The sequence below is a fragment of the Colias philodice genome, chromosome 28 (assembly GCF_061535455.1).
Source record: "Colias philodice isolate Cphi_HAF_F1 chromosome 28, ilColPhil1 Martin Lab GWU primary, whole genome shotgun sequence".
In the NCBI taxonomy this organism is placed as follows: domain Eukaryota; kingdom Metazoa; phylum Arthropoda; class Insecta; order Lepidoptera; family Pieridae; genus Colias; species Colias philodice.
The window spans coordinates 5,307,684-5,320,293 of record NC_143113.1 but is presented as its reverse complement, the minus strand read 5'-3'; the positions used below and the strand labels follow the sequence as shown (position 1 = coordinate 5,320,293).

General features: G+C 33.5%; 1 protein-coding gene and 1 long non-coding RNA gene across 2 annotated transcripts in view; one reads left to right on the top strand and one right to left on the bottom strand.

Annotated features, from left to right (window-relative positions):
• Positions 1-12,610, top strand: part of Dgk (diacyl glycerol kinase 1) — a 78,838-nt gene that overhangs the window by 31,439 nt on the left and 34,789 nt on the right. The window contains exon 3 of the mRNA XM_089712166.1: positions 5,133-5,200. Coding sequence (XP_089568292.1) covers positions 5,133-5,200 — 68 coding nt within the window. The remainder of the gene's footprint in view (positions 1-5,132; positions 5,201-12,610) is intronic.
• The window catches only part of LOC149476383 (uncharacterized), a 145,841-nt gene that overhangs the window by 114,132 nt on the left and 19,099 nt on the right, over positions 1-12,610 (bottom strand). The gene's annotated exons all lie outside the window — the stretch shown is intronic.

Genomic DNA, 12,610 nt, shown 5'->3' with positions numbered 1-12,610 from the left:
GCAATTTTTCCTTTATCTGTGTTATAAGACGTTACTTTTACCAAATTTCAAGGCTCTGTGTTCATGAGAAGTACCCTGTAGGTTTTGAGTTCCATGTAAATATCGAAATTTGTGAAAAGTTTCAGCATTTACGGCTGTATCTTTTAATGCGTTGGCTTGTGAGTTTGACTTCTTCACAGCATCAAGGGACCGTAGACTTGAGTATTCGATATAAATTTCGGCTTAAAACCAAAAACAAAAACATGGCTGGACCATTATGTGAAACAGTAAAATCAACAACTTTTCAAATTCACGACAAATCTAATAAAAATATTTCTGTAGCCTTTATTATATTTTTGTCATTTTCGAAGCCAAATTTTTTTTTGGTCTACATTACAGAGTTGCAAACGATGCTCGAAGACTTGAGCGATGCAAGCCTTAGGGGTTGGACTTACGATGAACATGACCAAAACTAAGAGCACCAAAACCACCATCATTGTCGAGGGTGGGTCAGTTGCATATGTCGATGAGTATACCTATCTTGGCCAAATCGTTTCTTTCCAAGCAAGACAGGATAAAGAAATTCGTAAACGTATTGAGAACGCTTGGAGAAGCTTTTGGTCGATGAAAGAGCTGATGAAAGGAAAGATCCCTCTTTCACTAAAGCGAAGACACATGGACATGTGCATCTTACCCATCCTCACCTACGGTGTACAGACTTGGTCATTGACTGATCGCCAAAAGTTCGCACTTGGGGTTTGGCAAAGATAGATGGAGCGCAGTATTTTGGGCGTAAAACTTACGGATCGCGTCCAAAATGAGATACTGCGCTCAAAAACACAGATAATCGATGTAGCTCATAAAGCTGCTGAGCTGAAATGGAACTGGGCTGGCCATGTTTGCCGAATGTCGGAGGAGTTGTGGGCAAAAATTACCACTTTGTGCATCCCCAACAAGGACAAAAGGCTGCATGGCAGGCCCAGAACAAGATGGCGGGACGAGCTTGATTCCCATTTAGCAGATAGGAGCAAAATTGCTCAAAATAGGGAGAAATGGATTATGGGAAGAGAGGCCTTTGCTCAGCAGTGGGACAGCCATGGCTCATAATAATAATAATAAATACAACCGTAGGAAACCTATAGCATCTAAGGTTATAGTTAGGTTATATAGAGCCAAGATTGAGGCGTGGCACGAAAATTCGCGATGCACATGAGTCTGACGTTGCCAGATAGAATAAATTTGTTAAAATAATGCAGCAAAATATAAATAATACTTTGTATTTTAATATTTTGGTCGGAACCGGGAGAACCGGGTTTCATATTATTCAGACCCGGTTCTAAAAATCATCAAAAAACCCGGGTTTACCCGGGTTTTTCGGAACCGGGTAAACCCGGGTGCATGCCCTAGTAATAGCTTAAAAATAATCAAATTAATACAATTAGTATTGGATAAAAACAACATGTGCGGAATTAAGGGCTTGGTCTAGTAGTGCAAACAAATGCATCCTGTCATCCTATATGTAAATAATACAAAATGTACTAAGGGAAAGTTGCTCCACTTAATTTTTAAAAATTAAATCATTCGTATAATTTAATATTCGTAATAAGTACCAAAAATGACAATTTGAAACAATTTTCGTGAAAATTACACCGGGTGATTTTTTTTATCAGTACACAAGATTTGCGAATACTTTCTATTGATATCTTCAACTTCAGTTTTATATAACTGATCAACTTTTACAAAGAAATTTGGACGAAATATAAAAAAAAATAAGCTTTCCATACAAAATGCATAACTCTATACATTTTTTTCGACCTAAGTTTCTTAGTGAAAGTTGTTCAGTTTAACTAATAAAACGGATAAACAAATTTTGTATATAATAAAAGAAATGTAATGTTTGTGTTAAAAAATTATAAAATAGAAAAATACGCAAATGAAAACAAAAGATATTTATTTCTGACTAGCTTCCGCCCGCGACTCCGTCCGCGCGGATGTCAGTCTTCGCGTCTTCTACACTACAGATTTATTATATTATGTATAATATATAGATTTATATTTATAAACCTAATAAATCTTTTGCTAGCATTCTGATGCTTTATCGGTTGCACTGGATTTATCTCTTTTTTTTCAATCGCTTGAATGATATAGGATGGGTCCTTGATGGCATCGAATGCTGAAGTCTCGAATCAATCAATTCTGACAGTAGGCAATTTATGTAAAATCTTGATAATGGTCCATCATTTTATTTTGCCTAAACGTTACATACTTTTTTATATATTCTATTTTTAACGAATGATTCACTCCAGTCCAAACAGCAAATAAGCAGACTTCTGCTTCTGCAACGTTTAGTTGTCCCTGAATTTGGAAAAAATAGTCATGATTCTTATCTATGACAAAAGTGTTATTTTTTGCATTGTATTTCAAATATTAAATTTTTTTTAACCGCATCTTCCGCATTCATGTCTTTTGCCGGAATTAGACATTTAACTTCTACTAGTCCCATTTTCCCTTTTTGATATGGGAGTGTATAAAGTAAATTTTTTAGATATTTCTCGTTATACTTTTAAAAAGTTATTATTGTCATTTTGCTCATTAGGTAAAGTAATTTCGATATCAGTTTTAAGTTTTTTGATACCTGCAATAATAACGTCATAATCGCCTGCACATACTTATCGATTACACCCTGTATACAATCCACCATCCACATTCATAATGTTTTCCTGTCCTCCTCTCCTTTACGCTGTTCACCGATACATTTTAAATGAGTAAATCTGCTACCACTGAAGGATGTTTCATTGTGATCAGCAAATTTTCACCACTGTTGTCGATTATTTGTTTTTCATTTTTAATCAGCAATTGGGAATCATCAGTTTTGTTTTTTGCAGATTGGTGATGTACCCTAACAATACGTCGAAAAGGGAAAGCATCAACGAATTATCGTTTTCGTCCTCTTTTTTTATTCTTCGCGTCTCTGTTACTTCTGTTTGTTTAGTTCTCAACACCCACTGAATTTTCTATGTTATTGTGATCTTCCATTACATCTGAGTTTTGATAATCCATTCGTTTTAATATTGGTACTTAGAGTTGGTAGACTAAACTAGAAATCATAAATAAATCATAAATAAATCTTTATTGAAAGTAAAAAAAGTAAAAGTAAAATAATACATTTAAAATAAAGAAATGGCGGACTAAATTTGTCAGCGCGTCTGTAAGATCAGAATATAAAACCAACATCCTGTATTTAAGTTACAAAATTAATAATCAAACAACATGCCGCTACGTTGAAAATGACTAGAAGAAAAAATTAAAACACCTCGGATCAATTTTGGAGTAAACAAATCATTTTCCCCGTATGGGGATTTCCCCGGATGAACTTGGGAAGTTCAAGTTTTCAATACAAGTTTATATTATATTTCGTATTTCTCAAACGAAAAATAAACATTTTTGGAACTTCAAAAAAATTATATTATAAGAACATTTATGAGCTTACTTTAGTTTTAAAGAAATATACATCCCTTTACTGACACCCCGTAAAATAAAGAAATTGTTCCCAATCACCTTTGCAATCTATTTGGTTTCATTAACTTTATGTTCGAAGATAATTTTTTTTCTAGTAGTTACACGCGTATTTTTTTCGTTTATTTTCCATATCGAAATCAAATGTTAAAAAATACGAATATTTGCACAAAACTAAGATAAAAATAATCAATTAACAAAAATATTAAATTTAATGAAGTAGAGCAACTTTCACTTCAGTATGAAGGAAAATCGAGCGTAGAGCACACGTCAGAACGCTCCGGCCCAAGGAGCGCGACTAAAGAAATTCGCTAGGATTTTTCCTAAGTATTTTAAATATATTTTAATATTTAAAGAATTATCAAAATTCAAATAAAAAATTTTTTAAAGGATTAATACTCATTGGTCTTCAACCAACTCGAATAAATTAATGGAAAAAATAACTTTTAGCAGTATTTATCAATAGATTTTGTAAGGCAAAAAATGGGAAATTTAATGAATTTATAACGTTCTAATTAAGAAAATCATAAGTTTTTCGGCAATTATATTCAGCAGTTTTTAATAACGACTATATAAGGATAATAATGTGCTGATCAGATTGTGTAAATTGTAATCGGTTGCAACGTAGTGAGTGCACAAACTTAGCTCGAAATGTCTTTGGGGGAAAGAGACTTATCTTGAAGGCCTGATTAAGGTAACATAAAGTAACTTTATAAATGTGAAAAAATTCACGCGCATTGCGTATATAACACTAATTGATAAACAAGAAAAAAAATTCAGTTTATCATTTCATTAGCCGGGAAAAAATTGTCAAATAACTTGTTGAAAACGCAATTTTGCTAGACTGCAGCCTTAAGGACAATAAAAAGCAATTAGGGATATTGGGAACTTGATTGTATTGGTTCTGGAAATAGATTGCGTAAAGGTTATATAGTAGTTTGATACCCTGGTTTTGTTCGGGTTAAAATTAAACAAATTATAAAATATACAGGAGTAATGTAACTTTCTGTGTTGAAATAATTCTGTTTGACTTAGAGATTAATTATTTTAAATAAATAAATAAATATTTCAGGACAATTTTCACACAAGGCAAGATCTGATCCCATACTAAGCTTCCGCTTGTGTTATGGAAACCAGATGGCTGATTAACATACATATATAATTTTAAATAAATACTTATATAGATAATTAACACCCAGACACAGAGCAATCTTCTACGTTCATCACACAAATATTTGCCCCGAGTGGGAATCGAACCCACGACCTCTGGCTTGGAAGGCAGGGCCACTACCAACCAATTCAATAATAATATTTTAAAATAATTATAAATCAAAAAATGTTTAAATGTTTGTAATATTAGCAATAAAGATGAAAATAATGATGTCAAGGCTATGCTTGGAACTCAACTTATTTTTTACTAGCTTACCGCCCGCGGCTTCGCCCGATTTGTCTAAAACCTAATAAATTATATACTAAAACCTTCCTCTTGAATCACTCTATCTATTAAAAAAAACCGCATCAAAATCCGTTGCGTAGTTTGAAAGATGCATACAAACTAACATAGGGACAGAGAAAGCGACTTTGTTTTATACTATGTAGTGATTTAAACAATGAATAGATTAATTATTTTGTTACAGATTCAAACAGAAAACTTCAAGATGTACTCAACGAGCTTTGCGATGTTAGAAAACAGAATCCTGATGGGGTAAGTTGTTTTAATAATTATATTTTTCTCGCTCCGCTCGCGTGTATATCGCTATCCCACGCGAGAGAATCAAACAAATTATATATGTATATAGCCTATTCCTTTAATTAATATTGTAATTAAAATTACTGATAATAATTCTTATGATTAGGTAAAATAAATACATAACTTAAAAATAGATACGAAATAAATCATGTATTTCTGTAACTCTGTAACCCATGTGTTATTCTGATGTGCATAACCTATATTCCTGAAAAGTTTCATCCTCACCTATTTTACCTATTTTGGCTTAACTGTTTACACCTGCTTGTCAGGTAGTTATACACTGAAATGTACATATTCTGTGTATCAAAAACTATCAGTCAAATAAACATTTGGTTATCAAAAGTATGAAGGGGATGAAAAAAAATCGATAAAAGTTAATTTAATTAAAAATTGCCATGACCACTTTTCGATAGGCAAGCAATTATAGGCATATAATCTTATATATAAAATTCTCGTGTCACAATGTTAGTCTGCATACTCCTCCGAAACGGGTGGACCGATTCTCATGAAATTTTCTGTGCATATCGGGTAAGTCTGAGAATCGGCCAACATCTATTTTTCATATGTACCACGGGCGAAGCCGGGGCGGACCGCTAGTCTTATATATAAAATTCTCGTGTCACAATGTTAGTCTGCATACTCCTCCGAAACGGGTGGACCGATTCTCATGAAATTTTCTGTGCATATCGGGTAAGTCTGAGAATCGGCCAACAACTATTTTTCATATGTACCACGAGCGAAGCCGGGGCGGACCGCTAGTTTGTTTATAAAAATATTTGATAAAAAATACGTCTCATCTGGTTATCAGATCGGTGAAGGACGATCTCCCACGGGCTCACCTGCATATAGCCGCGGGCGTTAGCTAATTTTATATACCACACATTTAACATTGATTTTCATTTAAAAGTACTTAATTAAAATAATTTCACATGTAAAAGGGTTTATTGAAATTTAATTAACTATTCAATTATGCTGGCGTACTAATTTTCAAGTTTTTTTATTCTCCAATTAAAAAGTTTAAAAGGTAGAGAGGTTAAATGGGACAATTTCGGAAACTTTGATAAATTGAAATCCAACCTTATTTATTATGTAACTAGCTGTGCCTCGTGGTTTTACCCGCAGTGCTCCGCTCCTGTTGGTCTTAGCGTGATGATATATAGCCCATAGCCTTCATGATAAATGGACTATCTAACAGTGAAATAATTTTTCAAATCGGACCCTTGGCTTCTGAGATAAGCCATTCTGAGATAAGATATTCAAAAAAACAAATTCTTCGCTTTAGAATATTACTTATTAGTAGGTATAGATTACATATAGAAGACACGCCCTGGCTTTTTCCGTTAATATACCCGAACTATCTTTGCTTTTACCATTTGCCATTTTTTTGCCATTTGTACATACTTGCATCTGTTTGTCCTTTTCTGTGTTTTATGTAAATCTTGTGTGTGTGCAATAAAGAATAATTTGGAAAATCCAAAAGTGCACGCCTCATAATTTTTTTTTAATAAATATTTATTAATTATTATTTTTGTTTATTTAATAACAATTAAACCACATCGAATCAGACCCTGAAAAATGAAAGGGTTCTATAATTCTATTCCTGAGCATACTCAAGCGTAAGAGAAAAAAAAAGACTCGATTAGTAAAGTATTTCGGTCGCTATCGTGTTAACAAGAAAAAGGATCCGCACATACAGACACACGGACGTCCAAGACAGAACTTTTTTAAACTGTTTTTTAACTAGTTTAAATAACAAAAATGACATCAAAAATATCATGAACGTTATAAATAGTGTTTTTTCTTAATATGTGTGTGTATGTATTATCTTACAAGTGCAATGTATGATACATAAAGACATTTTAAGTTTGAAAAATCAGATGTTTTGCGCGAAGCGACAGTAGTACCCACCTCAACGCTTCGCTTATGAGGCGTGCAATTATTATCTATCTATCTATATTATAAATGCGAAAGTGTTTGTCTGTCTTCCTTTCGCGTCACAACGGAGCGATTATATGTTATGATTTTTGTGTCTATAGATAGTTAAGCTAGAGAATAACATAGACTACTTTTTACCGCATTGAAACATTTCATTCCCACGAGAATTTTCTTTGCAAACGTGGGCGAAGCCGCGGGCGGAAAGCTAGTTAGTCTATTTATGAGCTTATACGATTAGATTTTCTATTCTAACGGTATCAAATATTGATTAATTGCCCCATACCCCACTGGGGGCGGAAAGTGGGACGAATAGAGATTAAACTAGCTTCGTATTGCAAATTATTTGTTTGAAATATGACGTCATTGTGTGGTGTGTCCCTGGGGTATGGGGCAGTTTTGTAGTGGGATTGTTCTAAATGTTCTGTAGTATTAGAAACTCAAACATTTATTTATTCAATAAGACTTCTTCGAGAAGCACTTTTGAAACGTCATATTTTTACATATTTTTAACATTTACCACCGATTCGGAAAGCAGTATCTATGGAGAAGAACCGGAAAGAAACTCCATAGTTGCTCTTTTAAATCATTTCAGTATTACAATTTAATTTTACAAAATATGTAACTGTATATTATCATAATATGTATATTATCAGAATGTACCTATATCTGGCTTTGAGTAAATAATTATTTAACACTTATGTTTCTCCACTTAAACTTCAATTAGGTACTAAGCTAATGTTACACCCAATACGTATTTATTTATTTAAATTTCAAACGTCCAATCATATTGTACATAAAATAAACAAGCTTTTTGAACAAAAGTGCATAATTTATACAGCGGTTATATGGATAAAACTGCTGTATAAATTATGCACTTTTGGTTGAAAAGTTTCGCAGAATATATATATTTTATTGTACATAGACATTAAACACTAATTATGTTTTATTCCCATTTCTTTTATTTCGTAGAACGATACCGGGACGACTAGCTAGTTTACATTAAATTGAATAATAACAAACGCTTTATCTCTATCTTCTAAGTATAAGTGTTAAGTTACAATATCCCGGAACACAACTGATAACTTAGGAAACCTGTAAGTTCTAGGTAAGTTATCTCTTCCTTTCAACTTAGCTTAAGTAATCAAATAATCTAGTAGGAATGTTGCTAATATCGAAATACTTTTCTAATTATTATAAAGCTGAAGAGTTTGTTTGTTTGAACGCCCTAATCTCAGAAACTACTGGTCCGATTTGGAAAATTTTTTAGTTGTTATCTAACACTTATTAAGGAAGGCTATTTAGGCAATAGGTACATATATCATCACTAAGACCAATAGGAGCGGAGTAGTAATGAATAAATCGCGTTTAAAATTCGTTAAAGTTTTTAATTTCTAAACATAGGCTACCTATAATCTTCATTATATCCGTATAATCACTAGCCCTAGAACTAAAAATGTTTTAACAATAATTAATGAAGTCAAATCCATTCTTCAGCTTTTAAAAACATCCATAAAAATACGAAAAAATATATAAATTCAAACATTTTCGGCCCAAACCATATTTCAACCATATTACTATTATAGGGTGACGAGGGTTAAATATTTGGGATGTATCTGTAAAGTTCATGGGACAAAGGTTTATTGAATTTTCGTTACATGTCCTGTGTTATGAGAAAGTTTTCTTTTAAATGTATATAAATACGTTTTAAAAATACTGCACGAAATTGAAAAAATTCATCCTACTATACCCGGCGCGGCCTAAGATGATCCCTATGACACTGACAGTTATTCTCAAGAGACAAACTTGTAATGGCGTCACCATTAAATTAGAAACGTATTGGAGGCGTCTAAAAATGGCATTTATTAATTTTTACGTAGCTTTATGCCATTACAATGATATTCCGTTGGAATTATAACAACTCTTAACATTTACGAGAAATTATATCAATCTGACTTTACGTTTACGTCCTTCAAAACTTACATCGTTGGCATTTATCGACTAGTGTGGTAAGTATCGATAAACAAATTTCGATAATGGAAACGAGTTCACATTTTTTCCATGCTTAAGCTATAGTTCATTCTCTATTGAATGGAACAGAAGATCGCAGCATAATTAATTAATTAATTACCGTTCGCGTTAATTTACTTACCTATGATAATATAAGTTTTTTAGAAAAATTAAATGGGGGATTCCATTTTCATGATAAAATAATATACACTGTGTTAAACGGGTTAAAGATTACGAGAAAATGATATGGTGCATTTTTATGTTTTGGAAAACTTTCGTTTTACTTACCGTTTCGTTTACATAATAGACGTTAAAAATTCATTTTATAATATTTGTAAAAACATGTTTACCGACGTGGCTGAATGCAAACCACGCCTTCACTATCACTACATAGTATAAAACAAAGTCGCTTTCTCTGTCCCTATTTCCCTATGTCCCTTTGTACGCTTAAATCTTTGAAACTACGCAACGGATTTTGATGCGATTTTTTTTAATAGATAGAGTGATTCAAGAGGAAGGTTTATATGTATAAAAACATCCATTAAATAGTGGAAAAGTACTGTTATTTTTGAGGTTTCTAATGTGATGTCGTAAAAAATTACATTTTTTCCGCTTACATTGCAAACGCAGGCTGAACCCTACGAGTTTTATCAAAATAATGTACTAAGTATTATACACATTGAAAAGGTCTACAGAAAAGTCCGCGATGGTATATGTCTATCTCTTATGGATAACCCACAATAACTTTTTTTGTCATTTACTTTTTACGACAAAATAATGGCTAATTTTCGAAGCGATTTTAACCAATACAGCATTAATCCTTAACCAATTAAATACCTTGAATACATTGTTCATTTAATATAGATCTAATATATGGCCCTTTACACCGTATGATGTGAATATTTTCGAAGATATTACAGATTTAAAAATTGCGGGACGTAGCGTTTGCGGCGGTACCGGCCGGCCGCCCGGCTATATATTTTACTAGCTTACGGCCCGCGGCTTCGCCCGCTTTGTCTAAAACCTAAACTATATACTAACTAAATTATATACTAAAACCTTCCTCTTGAATCACTCTATCTATTAAAAAAAACCGCATCAAAATCCGTTGCGTAGTTTTAAAGATTTAAGCATACAAAGGGACATATAGGGACAGAGAAAGCGACTTTGTTTTATACTATGTAGTGATGATGATGATGATACCCGTGCGAAGCCGGAGCGGGCCGCTATGTTTTTATATACAACGTTCACAGTTTTTCTGTAGTGTATTTAGTATTAGCATTGCACCCGTGCGAAGCCGGGGCGGGTCGCTAGTAGCCTATAAAATAGTAAAGTATCGACACGATCCATCATACGAGCAATCACTAAGACGAACTGTCATAGGGATCATCTTAGGCCGCGCCGGGTATAAGCCTACTATCCTATCCTACTTCCTACTAATATTATAAATGCGAAAGTTTGTGAGGATGTGTATGTGTGTATTTGTTACTCTTTCACGCAAATACTACTGAACCGATTACAATGAAATTAAGCACACATATAGGGGGTAACTTGTATTAACACATAGGATAGGTTTTATCCCGGAAATCCCACGGGTACGGGAACTATGCGGATTTTCTTTGAAAACGCGGGCGAACCCGGGGGCGGAAAGCTTGTTCTAATCAAATTATCTCATACATTCACGATTGGTTCGGAAAAGATATCTACAAATAGGAGAAGAAAAGCTTTTTAATTGCCTTTTTCAGATCTGGCTAATTTTAAATTTTTTCATACACATAAAATTTATGTTTAATACATTTTGATAAATGTAACGGTAACGGTACCTAATATAAAATTTATTAAAAAATATCTCTATTATAACCCATACACATAATTACACTAAACATTAATGACAAATAACAATAATTTTGAATTACCCGCAAACATTTTCACATCAACTCGTTATTTACTTAGAGATAATATTAGATAGTGCATTATCTTCCCATTTATGCCATTAAGGGCTTATCAGTACAAACACTAATACGTCATAAGCCCTCCCTGACACGAATATATGTGACGTCACTAGCCACGCGAAATTAAACCTTATCCCAAGAGCAGAGAATCGAAAATCAAACTATGCATTCAGGTCAGCAAATGACGTCATAGCTTGTGACACGGAATTTTATACCCTATAGCTATGAGTGTAACGTCGATTATGGATTATAGGTCAAGCTATGACGTCAATAGACAGAGACGGGAGATGTGACGTCATTGATTGCATAGGGTTGGGATTTATAATATTTAGTCTAGTGTTACATCTCTGTGGTTACATCTCATATTTTGTATCTCTCTCATCTCATATATTACGCTATATTTAAAAACTTTATAAAATACTAGTGGTCCGCCCCGGCTTTGCCCGAGGTACCTACATGTTTAAACTATCCTATCTCTCAAGTTGGATCGAACTGCACATGGTGTGCGAATTTTATTATAATCGGTTAAGTGGTTTAGGAGTCCATTGAGGACAAACATTGTGACACGAGATTTATATATATATATATTAAGATATTGATTATTATATTTATGTAGGTTGCTATTATTTACCGTCACGTCATGGAGTAAGGCGGCGATTTTGGTATTTACATAATATTATTCCATTTTTGTTTTCACTGATAGTTAACGACTTTTCCGCCCCCGGCATCGCCCACGTAGTGAAATGAGATTTCAGAAATTACTCATTTATACTGTTTTGGTTTTATATTCTCGTACATACTATGATGATTATATGTACAGGGTGTCCCACAATGGGTATACTAAGCACGAAGGGACTTGTAGTTTTGCGTACACTGATCACGTAAAAAATACGTAACAACAAAATTACATCAAAAAATTTTTGCTAAATTTTTCCTGAAAATCCATGTTTTCTTCTCTAGCTTCGCGCAGCAGGCATATACCGCTTCGCTAATGTGAGCATTTTGTCTATGAAAACATAATCTTAAACGATAGCTCACGTGCGGGTGGAAAAGTTGGGCGGGTTGCTTGTTAGGGGTGTACACCTAGAGTTTTAAGAATTCTTTTATTTGAAAAAAAAATGCATCTGGAATTTTTTAAGTATTTTTTACGTACTCAGCGTATGCAAAACTATAACCTCCTTTGAGCTTAGTATACCAACGGTGGGACACACTGTATAGCAGTATTATTTCCAGAGTGGAAAAATGACAGAGTGAATGAAAGAGACAGAGAGACTATAGCGATTGTCTGCCGCCATTACTTTTCTACACTGTACTCAGTACTGCTATAAGACATTACGAAAACTGAAAGTAAACTATACTTGTTTGTTTGTTTGAACGCGCTAATCTCAGGAACTACGTATCCGATTTGAGAAATTCTTTCGGTGTTAGATAGCCCATTTATTAAGGAAGGCTATAGGCTATATATTATCAT